General features: G+C 31.6%; 2 protein-coding genes across 2 annotated transcripts in view; one reads left to right on the plus strand and one right to left on the minus strand.

The window, feature by feature from the left end:
• Positions 1 to 17456, plus strand: part of LOC111696429 (activating signal cointegrator 1 complex subunit 2) — a 74596-nt gene that overhangs the window by 44516 nt on the left and 12624 nt on the right. The gene's annotated exons all lie outside the window — the stretch shown is intronic.
• LOC111696434 (retinol-binding protein pinta) lies at positions 34 to 15050 on the minus strand. The gene is made up of 13 exons (XM_023466036.1): positions 14957 to 15050; positions 13921 to 13984; positions 13527 to 13585; positions 12727 to 12827; positions 9703 to 9808; positions 9260 to 9334; positions 8645 to 8701; positions 8279 to 8323; positions 7520 to 7624; positions 4957 to 5007; positions 1761 to 1800; positions 1062 to 1116; positions 34 to 510 (listed from the first exon to the last, which is right to left on the minus strand). Exons 1-13 carry the CDS (start codon positions 15047 to 15049, stop codon positions 414 to 416), a joined length of 948 nt encoding a protein of 315 aa, XP_023321804.1. The 5' UTR covers position 15050; the 3' UTR covers positions 34 to 413.

The raw sequence follows: 17456 nt of genomic DNA on the forward strand, positions 1-17456 counted from the left end.
AAGATTTTACAGCAAAACTAATTAATTTAGATATTTCAGTAGAACAGTTTATTCTATAAAATTTGTGCAGAACATCTGTTTAGTTCAAAGATTTGTGCAGAAAAACTATTTAGTTCAAAGATTTTACTGCACAACTGATTAATATAGATGCTTGTTGAGCATATTTGTTTTTTTAAAGATTTGTGCAGAACAACTATTTATTTGAAAGATTTGTGCAGCACAACTGTTTAGTTCAAAGATTTGTGCAAAAAAACTGGTTAATACAAAGATTTACGGAAAAGAATATTTTTATTATTATAAACATTGATAGCTAACTGATACTTGATCAGACAAAGCTTTTAAGGGTACTATTGTGAATCGGGGATTAGCAGAGTCACGTGTAATGACGTTTACAGTTCCTTTAAATAAATAACTTAATCGATCTCTAGTTTCCTGAATGAACCTTCTATACCGAAAATATCCGCATGCAGTTTAGGTTTTCCAGGTCGTTTTTTCTCATCTGACTTGTACCTGAAATACAGGTATCGGCGTTTATATCAATACAATAAAGACGGCTTTTCTGTTTTGATTTAATTTTTCTTCAAATTACAAGTTTATTAGAAATAGAGAACCTGTTTAAAAGCTTGGTCGAAATACAAGTTTAAATAAAAAATTCGTCTTTATTGAATTGATATATACGACGACGACTGATGTAAACTGAAAGCGGAACTTTTAATTAAAATGGGTCTTATTCACACATTTTATTGACATCTGCAGTGGAAATTATTAATTTATAACGGTATGAAGGCTGGGCTCAATCCATGAAAACAGCTGTCTCATTTTAGCGATACTTCATCTCAATTGGTCAAATAAATTTGTTGGGCTACAAATTTTATTTCATTTTCTTTAATTTCAAACCTTATTAGCATTTTAAGATAAAGGTGTGTGAATTTACATTTAGGGTACTATTGTTAATCGGTCATGTAATTCAACGTTGAATCTATTTACGTTTACTGTCCCTTTAACTCAAATAACTGATCAATTAATAAAAGCGCGAACCATCCCTTTAATCTTGATCCTACCTCGGTTGCTCCATCAACCAATCCCTATTCTGCTCTACCTCCCTCTTCCAGTAATCTACAAAACAAATAAATCACGACGCTTTGCATCATTCTTTCTTTCTAGCAATATTTTCAACTTTTTGTTTGAAGACTATAAACAGATAAACTCGATAAACTATAGATGGAATATAATATAATAGTTGAAAATGACGTCTACAATCACTCTACATTTAAAGACGAACAGATAAACTAGATGAAATATAATATAATAGTTGAAAATGACGTCTACAATCACTTTATGTTTAAAGACTAACAGATAAACTAGATGGAATATAATATAATAGTTGAAAATGACGTCTACAATCACTTTATGTTTAAAGACTAACAGATAAACTAGGTGAAATATAATATAATAGTTGAAAATGACATCTACAATCACTTTATGTTTAAAGACTAAAAAACAGATAAACTAGATGGACTATAATATAATAGTTGAAAATGACGTCTACAATCTTTTTAAAGCCATAGTTAAAAATAGCAAATAAGGAAAATTTCCTCTGAAATTAATTCTCTTTGTTATATTTTATTCAAGTCAAAACAAAGACAATAATATTTTCCTCCCTAGTGTAAATAAAATTTGTTAATCTTTTTTACAATTTACAATCTCTACATTTAATTTGAAAAGAGTAATATTTTGAAGAATTTTGATAATTTAGTTACCTACTAGTTCTTCTACCGAACCATTGCTTCCTCCGTATTCCTGATAAATAATTAATGACTCAAAGAAGTTCAAAGAAAGATTTAGAATACACACTGGAGACCACCGTACGAATATAATTCTCACTGGAGACCACCGAACGGATATAATTCTCACTGGAGACCACCGAACGGATATCATTCTCAATGGAGACCACCGTACGGATATAATTCTCAATAGAGACCACCGTACGGATATAGTTCTCACTGGAAAAATACCTATCTACAAATTGAAACTTTATGCAAGGTGATTTACATTCCACTGGAGAGACTCAGATATCTTTCTAGGGTTTTGTTTATTTCGACTGGATGGATTCAGAAACCTTTCCAGGGTTTTTTTAATTCAGCTGCTGAAGGGATTCAGATATCTTTCCAGGAGGTTTATAATTCAACTGGAGGGATTCAGATATCTTTCCAGGGGTTTTTTAATTCCACTGGAGGAATTCAGATATCTTTCCAGGGGGTTCATAATTCCACTGGAGTAATTCAGATATCTTTCCAGGGGGTTTTAATTCCACTGGAGGAATTCAGATATCTTTCCAGGGGTTTTTTAATTCCACTGGAGGGTTTCAGATATCTTTCCAGGGGGGTTTTAATTCCACTGGTGGAATTTAGATATCTTTCCAGGGGGTTTTTAATTCCACTTCCCTTCAATCGAATTTTTAACCCTCAGGAAGGATACCTGAATCTCTCCAGTGGAATGTAAATCACCCGCCTAAAGTTTTGAATAGTAAATAGCGATTTCTCGAACCTCTCCAGTGAAAATGAAATCCCTCCAGTAGTCTCCAGTGGATTCAAAATCTACTACAAACTCCCATGACTCATAATTAATTTGAGTTTTTGCCAAAACCCAAATTTTCTATCCCCTATTGCTTCGCAACCTGATGGTGTAAACCTTTGATATTTCAAAATGGGACTACTTGACGGAGTGTATAGTTTGAAATATCAAAGGTCTATGACATCGGGTTGCAAAGATATCGGGATTAAAAACAGAAACTCTGTTCCTTTAGAATTAATAATAAGAACTAAAAAAGTATTAATGTTTTAACCGTTGGTTACTCCATATTCCTAGTAAATAATTAAGTTTAGAATTAATAAGAAGAACTAATTCTATGGTATAAATATTTTTATTCTGAAATTAAGAAATTTTCTACTTTCAAAGCGGAATATTAAATATAAGATAATTAGATTTGACAACTGCAGTACAGTCAATAATAATGTCTACAGTACAGTACAGTTTATAATCATATTTACAGTACAGTCTTTAATCATATTTACAGCACAGTACAGCTTATAATCATATTTACAGTACAATACAGTCTAATCATATTTACAGTACAGTACAGTCTAATCATATTTAAAGTTCAGTACAGTTTAATCATATTTACAGTACATTACAGTCTAATCATATTTACAGTACAGTACAGTACAGTCTAATCATATTTAAAGTACAGTACAGTCTAATCATATTTACAGTACAGTACAGTTTAATCATATTTACAGTACAGTACAGTCTAATCATATTAACAGTACAGTAAATTTTAATCATATTTACAGTACAGTACAGTCTAATCATATTTACAGTACAGTACAGTCTAATCATATTTACAGTACAGTACAGCCTAATCATATTTACAGTACAGTGACAGCCTAATCATATTTGCAGTACAGTACAGCCTAATCATATTTACAGTACAGTATAGTCTAATCATATTTACTGTACAGTTCAGTATTATCATATTTACTGTACAGTTCAGTATTATCATATTTATAGTACAATACTGTCTAATCATATTTACAGTACAGTACAGTCAATAATCATATCTACAGTACAGTACAGTACAGTACAGTTTAATCATATTTACTGTACAGTTCAGTCTTATCATATTTACAGTACAATACAGTCTAATCATATTTAAAGTATAGTGCAGTATAATCATATTTACAGTACAGTACAGTTTAATCATATTTATAGTACAGTACAGTCTTATCATATTTACAGTACAGTACAGTCTAATGATATTTATAGTACAGTTCAGTCTATATTCATATTAAAAGTACAGTTCAGTCTTATCATATTTACAGTATAGTACATTATAATCATATTTACAGTACAGTACAGTTTAATCATATTTACAGTACAATACAGTCTATAATCATATTTACAGTACAATACAGTCTGATCATATTTATAGTACAGTACAGTCTAATCATAGTTATAGTACAGTACAGTCTATAATCATATTTACTGTGCAGTACAGTCTATAATCATATTTACTGTACAGTACAGTCTATAATCATATTTACAGTACAGTACAGCCTAATCATATTTACAGTACAGTTCAGTCTTATCATATTTACAGTACAGTACAGTCTATAATCATATTTACAGTACAGTACATTATAATCATATTTACAGTTCAGTACAGTTTAATTATATTTATAGTACAGTACAGTCTTATCATATTTACAGTACAGTACAGTACAGTCTAATAATATTTACAGTACAGTACAGTACAGTCTAATCATATTTACAGTACAGTACAGTACAGTGCTGATTTTTTTAGGAAACCTATGAATTAGGTGAAATATATTTGAAATTTTTGAAATCCCACGGCGACGCCGGGCAACTTCAGCTAAAAATCATAAGTTACCACCAAGCGCGGGTAAACGGTGGAAGTAACGAAGACTATGAATATTGAATAATAATGCAAACGCCCCTTTATCCAACTAGTTTCATATAAAGCTGTCTGCGTAAATTCCTGAGCTAAAAATCATTAATTATTAATTTATTAAACAAATCACTTTTATGTCTTGATTAGCATGCTTTAATATTGTTGTTTTCTTCTAAAAAAAACATACTGACACGCGTATTGAGCAATGAGAGTGCCTGCTAGTGCGTAGTCACTGCGTCGTTTAAAGTGTTTATATTACCCTTGTTTTCCTCTTTTCCGAAAAATAGTGAATTATCTGTGAGCAATTCCTTTAATGATGTAAATACAGGGTGTCCCACATCATATTAGATCGTGTATAGCTCAAAATTGTGATTTTAAGGACTAATCAGAAAATTTCAAAACAAATATTCATTATGTGCGTATTTTGGCGTTAAAAATTCGAGATAATCTAATATATATATGGGACGCTCTGTACTATATAGTACCTTAGGCAAGACCTCAGTTCCAAGATGCTGATGAAGCTTTTCTAAGCTCCCCTAAATATTTAAAGTTACTTATACAGGAAAATTTTATAAAATTCCACTCGACAGTTAACTTATTGCAAAAAAACAGAATTCTCTCGACTCCTCATACCCAAAGCTTTATCTTTACAATTTTAAACTTATATCATAGACCTAGGAATTCTTTTGAATCAAATGGTTAAAGTTTGAAATATCAAAGGTGTGGATGAATTGCACTGTGCATCCACAGATACACATCCCACTCCTCATATACATATATACTTACTACCTGAAGGGCTCGGCGTTGCCCTTGGAAAAACAAAATTTTAAAAAATATCTTGAAAAAAATCCGACACCCCCCCCCCCCCCGGCATACCGCAAACAAATTCAGCCCGATCAATCCAGCTGTTTGGCCGGCTATAAGCAAATATATACGAATGTCTTGTTTTATTACATAGATTACGTATTACATATTAAGGGGGGCCGATTTTACAATTGCACATGCCACTACCAACTTTTGCCACTTGGAATAGGAATGGACTTGTATATACAAGAAACATTAAAAAACCAGATTTTTCTTAAAATCAAATTGCCAAGCGGAAACAGGTGTGGCGTTATTTCTGGGTAAACGTTAAATAATGGTAGTATACTCTACGCAGCAAATTTTCCGCGGCATTCACGCACAATTCTGTGAATGTAAACAGTCAATTAAGTTAAAGTATTTCTCATATTTGAGAATCAATCAAGTGTTGCTGAGCGACAGACAGTAAATATCAATTGTTTTAACATTAGGGATCGATATTACAGCTTAGTTTACGAAAGTTAATTGCAAATGATGAGAGTTTAAAGTATAGTTAATTATACTTCTGTACTCTCATTCTATATCAGCATATAGTGTATATTTTAAGTGTATAAATATATATAATTTCTAATTTTGAAATTTCAAATAAAATACCAGATTTCTGTTGTGCACATTGCCGTAAACTGCAAAAATATGCGCGGATACCGCGGAAAAAATTGCTGCGTAGAATCTACTACCATTATTTAACGTTTACCCAGAAATAACGCCACACCGGGTTTTGAGAGTATCAAAGCAAAAAAAAAAAAAAATAGAAATACATCGAATTGAGTATCACAAGGTTCGTGTAGAAACATTAAATTCAGAAACTTTGAAATCAATAAAATCGGATAAAAATTAAATTTTTTAAAGCCATAATTAGTTCAAAATAAAAAAATCCGTTTTTTGGCCCTAAATCAAACAATCTTCAAGATATCGAGACAAATACAAATGTACAGTATTTAACAGCTTCATGACGCATCTTTAGACACACATATCAACATATTTTGAATAAATTTATTTTTGTCTTTACTAGCGAAATTTTTGTTTTTTTCGTCTTTAAAATCCTTTTTGCACGGCAATTTTAATTTTGTAGAAAACATTTTTTTTTAAGTTGTTCAGATTGACAATTCCAGAAGAGAATAATTGAGATTTCAAAATTAAGGTAAAAATTGGCTCCCTTAATATATTTATCCTCTTGTTCTTAACTCTCCTCAATATAGTCTAATCTAGATATCTTTCATATATTTAAAATTGTGAGTTCTGCGAAAGTTCGATTAAAATAAACTGTTGCTTTGCGTTTGATCAATTTTTTAGGCTTTTTTTAGTAAAAGTCATTTATCCAGTAAAATAAATCTATTTACACTGCATAGTGCACAATTGCCGTGTTTTATGTTAATTGGACTATTTAAAGTCATATAAAAGTCGTCTTTCTATTTCGGAGTTTTTTGGTTCTCATTGTAGATTGTAGAAAATGTGAAATGTTCTAAGATAAAACAGGGTATCTATTGAAAAAAGAGGTTTTACAAAAACTTTTAGCTAGTTTGCTTTCTTAAACTCACGCTTCATTGCAGCTGAAACTTGTTTGTTGTTTGTTTCTCATGTCAGTAAAAATACTTATATTGAATTGTTTTTACGTACATTATTTAGCTTGTTCTCATGATATATATGTACTCTATGTTTCTTATTACCTCTATTGAGACATTGTTTTGTTTGAAGATAATTAATGGATTAATAAGTTACTATAGTAAAACTATTTGCTTTGTAAAAACATCAAATACGCTTAATTATTGTGTTACTTAAACAATCTCAAGGAATAATAATTGTCTTAAAACATTTTTTTAAAGTGAATATTTGCAAATTATCTTTTTCCATCTCCTGAGTTCGTTTCCCTTATGTCCATTTGACAGACCAAATTTTTATTTTGAATAATCATTTTTGTTTGTTTATCTAATTCTGATTTTTACATTATTTTAATTTGTTATCGATTTTGATGGTTATTATATCGTTAGAACTGACGAGGGTCAACCCATGACCGAAATATATTTTCAATAAATGTGGAATTAACATCTACTTTTTTACTCTACAGAGGTTTGGTCCATCACCATCATCATCACCGAATTTTAAATATTGCGTTACTGTCGTCTTACTATTCCAGAGTTTTCTGGTTCTTATTGTATATATAGTCTCATTCTGGAAGTTACTTCGAACCTTAGAATGAACATGATTTCTCTCCTTCATCTTCTGTTTCTGTAAGCTCTGAACCATGCTGAAAATACTCTCCATAGCTCCAGGCATATTCAGGAAGTGTAGGGCCTGCAGTAATTTTCAAATATAAACATGTTTTACGGAGCTTACTTACAGGAACTGAGTTTATGCCAGAAACCAAACTTTCTCATTCTATATCTGTGCAACCAAATGCCGTACACATCAATTACAAATTCTGTTGGATCAAATAATCAAATTTTGACATAAAAAGACAAGCCAATTAAACTTTATATTTAATTTTTCTAACGGGTGAGTCAAAAAAAGTGTGATTTCCGGCGCCTGATGCAAAATTGTACCTTTTTTGTGCAACTCTCCTGTATGGTGGTTTTTCAATATTTTTTGAAAATTTGTGATTTGTAAGAAAAAAAGGTTCGCGGATTTTTTTGGGTCATTGAAGTACCAAAAAAAATTAAAAATTTTCAAAAAATATTGATAAATTACCATACAGGAGACAGCAACAGGCGCCGCAAATCACACTTTTTTTGACTCACCCTGTCCTATGTGGTTAGAAAATCTAGCCACATATAATAATATGAAATAAATAAAATCCACAAATAATAAACCTCTGTACAATCTTTCATTAGAAAATAGTACCCATCAAAACATGGCCACATTGTCTCGGTTTAACAGTAACAAGTTGTCCATGGATTGTCATCTTAAATTCAACTTTTAGAACCTTTAACAAATATGTTTAAAATGTACCTTTGGCTTAGCAGGGTACGCATCCTGCCATACAGTCATAGCTTTCTGGGTAGAAACAAAATAAGTTTCTTACAATTAAAAATGTAAACAAAAAGCTATGAACGATAGTTTTTAAATTGTCTTGCTATTTCCAAGAGTTAAAAATAATTCTTTACATAGAAATTGCATGGAAATTTTTATTGCCCACTTAATTTCCCGTACCCATCAGTTCAAAAAGCTGTTTGCCTGATTCTCAATGGCCCCATTTTAACCTTTATTGAAAATGAGTTAGATATCGTGGTTTTTCGATCTCAACAAGATCTGAAATATAGGCACCTCTACAGTCCCTTTAACAAACAAATTTTAGTAATAAGAAACTGAATTTTCCTTCGCAATGACTGGATTAAATTGAACTGCATGCTGAGCTGTCATTCCTGCCATATCCTGCAATAATAATTTGAATAATAAGGCGAGACGTGGATCAAAAGTAAGTGAACGTTTATTCATGAAACATATGTAAAGACAAAGACTGTAACTGGAAACAGTATCACATAATATATCAATATAACAAATATTTATCTAATTATATTTTATTTAATAACATATCTTTAAACACAAATATTATCTTTAAACACAAATGTTATCTTTAAACACAAATATTAGCTTCAAACACAAATGTTATATTTAAACACAAATATTATCTTCAAACACAAATGTTATATTTAAACACAAATATTTTCTTTATCTATATAATAATTCTCTTTGCTCATATATATAATTTGTATTGTTGTATCTTTGTATATGAGTTAGCTAAAAGAAATAAAATTTTATTTTTCAAAAATAATTTTTTTTAATTCGAAATTTGTTTTTAACTGTTTTAAAAATTCCACGAACAACGCTGGGTTCTTAAATAAAGCAATTTTCATATTTAAACAATAAACTTTTAAATATTTTTTATTAAATAACAATATTCTTAATTATTATTTTGATGAAAAAATTTACCTGTATAAGGACAAATCCCTTAACTTGAGCTTGGATATTGGTTCGCATCGCTAGCTCTATAATCATAGTACTCACCTGAACAAATTACAGAAGTTAAATTCTTGTTTTCAATAAAGTAATAAATCAGCAATGTTATTTATTATTGTTTTTAAAATAATAAGATATTGGAGTTGCACTAAAAAATAATAGAAAATTAATTGTTAAAAAATACTATTAAATCATAGAGGAACAGATTACTCTACTGTTTTAACACTAATATCTTTGCAACCTGATTTCGTAGAACTTTAATGTTTCAAACTATGAATTCTGTTAGATCAACAAATCAAATACTTCAATTTCAAAGGCTAACACCATCAGGTTGCAAAGATATAAGGATTAAAAAGTTCTATTTTGAAAATGCGCAGAAAATATCTTTAAAAATCCTCAAAATTATATTATTCTACCTTGAAGGTGTCCTCAAGCTTCATAGTTTTCGGATTACTTGATCCGTTCCTCATGAGGACAACAAACCTTCCGTCCTTGTCATAGCCTCGTAGTGGCAGATATATTCTAAATACGTTTTATCTAGATTTTTGTATCTTCACATTTTTTCTTAGAAATAGAATTTATACTATATTTGATGTTTCATGCTTTCCACAATGCACAACCAACCACTGTACTCTCTTATAATCAACTAGAGCAAGCTGTACAGCACAAATATAGACTATATATAACTGGAACGACGGGAAGGTACGCCAAATGAATGATCCCCTTCTATAGTGAAATTTATCTGAAACCAGTAAATATTTGGGCTTGTCTTTTTTTGTAATAAACACTAAAATAATTGACGCATAATGTTGATTGATACAATAAATATGATAATTTTGTGTTTCATCTGTATCCTATCTAAACCTACCATACGTCCTATATCCAGACCTACACTGTATCCAGTAGTCTGTATCCATCCCAGACCAAACAATATTTTTTCACATGGAACCTACCCTGTATCCTGTATCCTATTTAAACCTACTCTGTAGTCTGTATCCATCCCAAACCTACCATGTTTCCTCACCTGAACCTACTATGTATCCTGTATACTACCTAAACCTACACTTTAGTCTGCATCTATCCAAAACCTACCATGTTTCCTCACCTGAACGTACCCTGTATACTGTATCTTACTTAAACCTACTCTGTAGTCTGTATCCATCCCAAATCTGCAATGCTTCCTCACCTGAACCTACCCTTTATACTGTATCCTACTTAAACCTACTCTGTAGACTGTATCCATCGCAAACCTACCATGTTTCCTCACCTGAACCTACTCTGTAGTCCGTATCTATCCCAAACCTGTAGTAAACACCTACTCCATAACAAGTTCTCAAGACGTATCTATCCAGGTACAACCCGTCCGCCATCAAAGTTAACCAGGACACAACCCACCAGGCTTTAAATGCCACACAGGGACACAAGCATAGTTAACAAGCTATTAATCCAGTGCTCTAAATGCCAATCAGGGACAAAAAGCTAGATATCACACAAGCGATATATCAATCCCAAATGATGGGGACGGTCCAGTGCTCTAAATGTCACACAGGGACACGAGCCTAGAAATCAAACAAGCTATATATCGATCCCAAATGATGGGGACGATCCAATGCTCTAAATGTCACACAAGGACATCAGGAATATCTTCAACTCTTGATATAACTCAATTTCCATAGCTGGTTGATAAACTCTCCGCCTTTGTCCGAGTGTATCTGGTTTGGTAGACTGGACACGCTAAAATGTTCTCGAATTAGAACTCTTGCAACTGTACCAGCTTCCTTGTTACCAATCGGATAAGCATGGCAAATCTTGTGAATCCATCTTGTACTGTCAACAAATAACGATGCTTTCTTACTGCTTTGGAGAATGATACCAGATCAACGAAGACTTTCTCTCCAACATTCCCCACTGTACTTGGCACATTAGGTCCCATCCTAGGTTTGATACTTCTCCTCTTTGGTAAGGTAGATATCACAACGTTCTACTATTCTTCTAATCCTGTCTCGAGCTGATAAAACAAAGAAGGTTCTCTGGAACTTGTCTAACATGCTCGCCACTCCTCTATGTCCGGAAGTTATTCCTTCATGACAGATATTGAACGCTTCTTTCAATCTTGTTTCTGGAAGGCAAATGAGCCAAGCATTGTAGAGTTTTGTTGGATCAGTGTGCTTATTGTAGCTAGGGTGTCCAGCGAACGAAAATTTTTGGTTGCATTTTGCAAACTTTTTTTTCAAAATTTGGAATTTTTGCAAATTAAGTAAATGAAGCAAAATTTCGCGAAATTTATTTTTGCGATAGGCGAAAATTTTGTGAAAACCATATGTTTTATAGCTGCAACAATTAATTTCTGAAAAAAACTTGTGGAATTCTCTGCTCTGATGGCTAAATATTTGAAGTTTTATTATGTCATATAAAAAATTTCTCGATCCGTTACTTTTATAAATGTTTGATGAAATTTGATTTCACTAGCTATCTTTTTAAGCTTCTGTCTTCGCATTTTTGCATTATTTTATTGCGAAATTTTGCTTCATATCAGCGTAATTACAAGTTATGCGCTCTTTTATATATATAATGTAGTTAAACAATCACAATACGGGTATGACGGAGTTTATATATATATATATATATACATATATGGAATGGGTTGATCACAATACTGCGTAATTACTACTGGCACATTTACTATATGAACAATGTACGACGTAATTTACAATGCCCTGTATCTTGTATCTTATACAATACATAAACCTACTGTGTAATAAGTATCCATCCCGAACCTACCATGTTTCCTCACCCTACCCTGTATCCTGTATCCAACCTATAAACCTGTTATGAAACCTGCATCCTACACAGTTACACTGTTTATCCTCTTCTCAGACTAAACCTTAAATTTATCCCGTCTCCTTTATCAACCACAAAAATGCCTTTTATTGTGTATCCTAGCCAAACTTAACTTGTATTTTGTGGCAACCACAAAAATACCATCTATTTTAAATCTTTCCAAACCTAAATGTATCCTGTAAAGCTGTATTCATCCACCACTACCATTTAAATAATGAAAGTTATCCAATCTGAAAATTCCCTGTATACTGTGTCTGTCCTGCCAAAACCTACCAGAATCGTATATCCTACCAAACCTACCCTGGATCCTGTATCATACCATGTCCATGGTCTGTATCCTCCCCATACCCAATACTTACCATGCATAAATGACATTCTTTATAATAGGTATGCCAGGATCCCATAAATACTGTATCCTCCCTATATATCCAGTACATACCCTGCATCAATGATATCCTTGAGTATTGGTATCCTAGGAGCCCATGAATACTGTATCCACCCTATATATCCAGTACCTACCCTGCATCAATGATATTCTTGATTACAGGTATCATTGGGTCCCATGAATACTGTATCCACCCCATATATCCAGTACCTACCCTGCATCAATGATATCCTTGAGTACAGGTATCCTTGGATCCCATGAATCGAACCATTCTGGCAGATTTCCACGGACTGTATTGAAGAAGTCTAATTTTTCCTGAAAAATATTTGTATATAATTATATGTATAATTATTATACAATGTTTCTAATAAACCGAATGAGCCCAAAGCTTTTGTATGAAATGGCGCGGGCTAATCTATAACGCTTGATCTTCATATACTGTGACAACTTCTAAAGAAATTAAGTCTTTGTCACAAACAAAAATGTTCTAATCCCTACTTCTTTGCAACTTGATATTGTAGATCTTTAATATTTCAACCTAACATAATTTGATGTAACAGAATTCTTAGTTTGAAATATCTAAGGTCTGCGATATTTGGTCGCAGAGATATTCATGGATTAGAAAATCAGAGTTTGTGGCAAAGACTCGATTCCTTCGAGAGATAGGTGCTTTATCCCTTCATTTTAGTTAACTCTGCCTTGTATGGTCGATATCCAAGAGGAATTAAATTAATCCGTTCGCTTAGATCAATACTTGATCCAGAGATTCAAAATAAAATAGTTCTGACCTCTGGAGGCGCGGCGTAGGAGACACAAATTTGAAAGTGAAGATTCATTAGATTGTGATTTTAAAAGTTATAATTGTTCTTAATAGAATAAAACAAATTTTACATATCTTCTCGTTTTGCTATTTAAAAAAGTCACTTTTAAAAAACCCTGTGCCGGCCCATGGTTTCCAAGGTTCACATGGAAAAAAGTCGACATTTATTATCTTGATATATCCAACCACTGTACCTTGGTTCGCTCCAGGCTATATTTACACCCTCTGAAGAACATTTCCAAAGTTGTATCATCTAAAGTAAAACTTTTTCAAAAAAAGTCTCAAATCCGAAACGTCCATTTAAACATAGCACTAAACCATTAATATTTTACCCAGTGTTTAGGATCCGATTCAATATGACGCGGATCCACCCTGAACAACATTTCTTCTTCTTTTTCGTTTTTTTTTCATGCTGAAACTTTTTAGTTAATGCAGTTGAGGTTTGTGTTTTGAGAGCGACTTTTTTCTAGCAGGTTTAGTTTGATATTTTGCTTCTTGGATTCACATGTTTTTTAGGATCCGCATCAACATATTTTTCGGGATCCGGATCCGGGTTTATTGTGCCAAAATATTGCGGATTCAACGGACCTTGCTTAATTGAATGTAGGTGAGGACTCTTCTTGATCCATTCTCTCAACATTTTCACCCCCTCCTTAAAATATATTTTTCCTAAAACTTGAGATTTTATTTAAATATCATCGCCAGATTTAACAATTTCGTTTAATTAGAATTATTATCATCTTTTTTTATAAACTTCTTTGGAAATTTCTGTATAACTTATGTAATCGTACACCCATGGGCTTTTAAAATGAAAAAAAAAATAATAAATGATGATAAGATATTAAGTGTTATTTTGATACCAAATATGAAGTGCACATTATACTAAATTATGTAGATGATAAATGATAAAATATTTGATATTTTTTAACCAACAAAAAATTATTTGTTGATATGATCGAAATAAAAAATAGGCTTGTGGCAACATATTATTTCATAGTTTCAGCAAATAATTTCATGGTGTCAGCTAAGAATTCATAATTTCAGCTGATAATTTCATAGTTTTAGGCTTTCAAGTTTCAGCTGATAATTTTGTAGCATCAGTTGATAATTTCATCGTTTCATGCAGCTGATAACTTCATACTTTCAGCTGATAGTTACAAAGTGTCAGCTATGAATTCATAGTTTCAGACTTTTAGCTGATAACTTCATAGTGTCAGCCAATTATTTCTTAGTTTCAACTGAAAATTTCATAGTGTTAGCTAAGAATTCAAAATTTCAAAATTACAGGTTCATAGTTTCATAGTTTCAGCTGATAATTTTTATAATTTTAGCCGATAATTATAAAGGCTCAGCTGATAATTCTTTTTCACGCACATTTAACTCGTATTTTGTTCAACATTATTATCAAATCTAAAATTCTTTTATTTATAAGTCATGAGTTCATCGTTGAAAAATACTAAAAATCCGCCACCCATTATTTTTAAAATATAAGCATTAAATATTTAATTTTTCTTTTCTGTTCCTTCTCCTTTTCCTTTTTTCTATTTTCTCAGCTGATGATTTGAAATTTCATGGTGTGAGCTGACAATTTGAAATTTGATAGTGTCAGCTGACAATAACTGACCTCCATCTGCTTTTTGTCCTCTCCAAGCTCAATCCTTGCAGCCTCTAATACTTCGGGCAGGCTTAGAGCATTAACATCTCCGTTACTTGGCATTGTGTCTAAACAAATCCGCCATTTTGTTTTCGTTACACAAAATAACGAGTGAAAAATATTTTCTGTTAAAACCATTAGAGAAGGATTTTTACAATTTTGAGACAAAGAGATAATAATTATAACACAAAAAATATGACATTGTTAGAGAGCATAATAGTACAATGTCTGTTTAGGAAATATAAATAACTTTTGTTGTATTTTTTTTATGAAGAAAACTTAAATTCATGTCTTATTCTGCGGGTGAAATAGCTTATCCAAACTTAAACGTACTTGCCAATGTTTTTCTCAAAAAGTATTACATCTTTGATAGGTAAGGACAAAGTAGTAGAGTTGGAAGGCAGGGGGGGGGGGGGTTCTAGTGATGTCGAAATTTCATCAAATTAAATGCATGGATGTGAAATCCACTTAATAAGTAGTTTAGGTATTCTTTAGGTCGGTTTCCGTACAGTCGTCGTATATATCAATACAATGAAGACGAATTTAAATTTAAATTTAGGTTTCTGCCAAGCTTTCAAACAGCTTGGATTCACATAAAATGGAGAAGTTGTCAATTAACAGATTATTTTAATGTATCATGCTTGTAATACTGTAATTTGAAAAGTCTTGTTAAAATCTTACAACGAAGTCAATGTCTCAAAAAAGTATTTTTTTTTTTCAAAAAACATGTATTAATCCACATATCTAATTAGTAACTCTCTGAGTTTTATGCTCACGTGCGTTATTCAGTGTGAAACTGTTTAAAAAATCATAAAATAGCAAACTAAAAACAACATTTGAAAAAGCAAAAAATTTAAAAAGTTAAAACTGATTCAGTCATTAACGAATTAAAAATCATAAATCCAATTCGATAAGGAATATTTTTCAGTTTTATCCAAATAAGTTTATAATGGAAGGCCGAAAGAACCGCTGAATACAGTCCATTATGTTCGTTTTTGACAAATCATAAATGTACCTCATTAAACAAAATTTTATAATTCAATTTAAAGTACGTGCAGTGTTGTAAAACAACGAGTCGTATCTATAACTAAATTCTACTGATAAGTTTTAGTTTGTTTAAAAATTGAATTTATGAAAAATTTACACAATTACACAATTTTATGGGATTTTCAGGGGAGTCAAAAAAAATGTAAACTGATAAGTTTTCGTGCCAAAAACGTTTCCTAGAGAAATTAGTATTTTTGGGTTGTTACATAAAATGTTTCAAACTCGTTTCTGACTAAATATAAGCGAACTTTTTTTTGTACGTTTAACTTAATTCTCTCAATTCAAAGATAAATTATAATTAAATCGACAATAAATGTTCAGATATAATACTAGAATTTGAAATTTACTTAATGAGACTGTCGTCGTGGTTTTTATAGCGACTCACTTTTGGAAAGAAACCCTAGATGAAAAAACCGTTAGAAAAACAAAACATGGATATTTAATTCATATTTGATCAGGCAAAGGGGTACAGTTTTGAATCGGGCATGCAACTTTATCAATGGAGTGTCAATTAAAATCACGTTTACAGTCCGTTTAATACTGCCTTGATTAGGGTAACGACTAACGAGAGATAACAAAATATTTAAAAATTAACTTACGTTTAATTCCTGATAATTTGAAGCTTACCACGCTGCTAGATTAAACTATTCATCAAAATTATCATTTTTCAAAATTTAGTTTTCTTTATGCTCTGATTCCATCGACTAACTGTGACTAAAATGCTTTAAATATAAAATATTAAATATGTTTTTTTTTATATTTAAAGATTGAAAACATTTTGGAAAGCTTGGAATATTTCCTCGAGGGGTTTTCGTATTTTTTGAATGCCAATGTAATTTCCAATGGTACAAGCATAATCTAAAAGGTACGTGCGCTAGGGCCCGCAATTTTCTGTGGTAGCCTTAATCTGATAAATTGTACGGACGAAATCGCCGTTTTTTCAAATTTTGAAATAGATTGAATAATACAAAAATTGTCTTTTTTATTTAAAAAAAAAACATGGAAAAAAAGATAAGCCGAAACGAATATCACCATGGTAACTGGAAAATAAGTAAGAAAGTAAGACTAAGTGAAAACGAAGGGTAGAAAGTAAACGAGGGTAGGAAGTACATGTGGATAAGAATCAGCTGGGTAAGAAGGAAAAGACTGGGATTTTGAGTAGGGTAAAGTAATAGGAAATATTGAAAAAATCTAGGAAATAGAATAAAAGCTAAAGAGAATCTGCACTACACGAACATATAAGAGAGAAAGAGTAAAGATAGAAGATATTGGATAAGAATATATGAATTAAAGAAGATAAGGATGGAAGAAAGCAAATAGAAGAATTTGAAGGAGCATTCAACAAACATGACCTGAGCTGGAAACTCTTCTGTTGGATACCCTTCATCCCGTTAGCTTCATCTCGATATCCACTACGGACACT

This window comes from Eurytemora carolleeae, unplaced genomic scaffold (genome assembly GCF_000591075.1).
Source record: "Eurytemora carolleeae unplaced genomic scaffold, Eaff_2.0 scaffold6, whole genome shotgun sequence".
Classification (NCBI taxonomy): domain Eukaryota; kingdom Metazoa; phylum Arthropoda; class Copepoda; order Calanoida; family Temoridae; genus Eurytemora; species Eurytemora carolleeae.

Bases quoted from the DNA above. Each gene is read 5' to 3' on its own strand.
- LOC111696434 (XM_023466036.1), bottom strand. From the start codon at position 15,049: ATGCCAAGTAACGGAGATGTTAATGCTCTAAGCCTGCCCGAAGTATTA. The intron at 13,586-13,920 runs GTCCGTTGAATC...GTTTTACTTTAG, and splicing joins CCTACATTCAATTAAGCAAG to ATGATACAACTTTGGAAATG. The intron at 5,008-7,519 runs GTTCGAAGTAAC...TTAAATATTTAG, and splicing joins GAAATCATGTTCATTCTAAG to GGGAGCTTAGAAAAGCTTCA.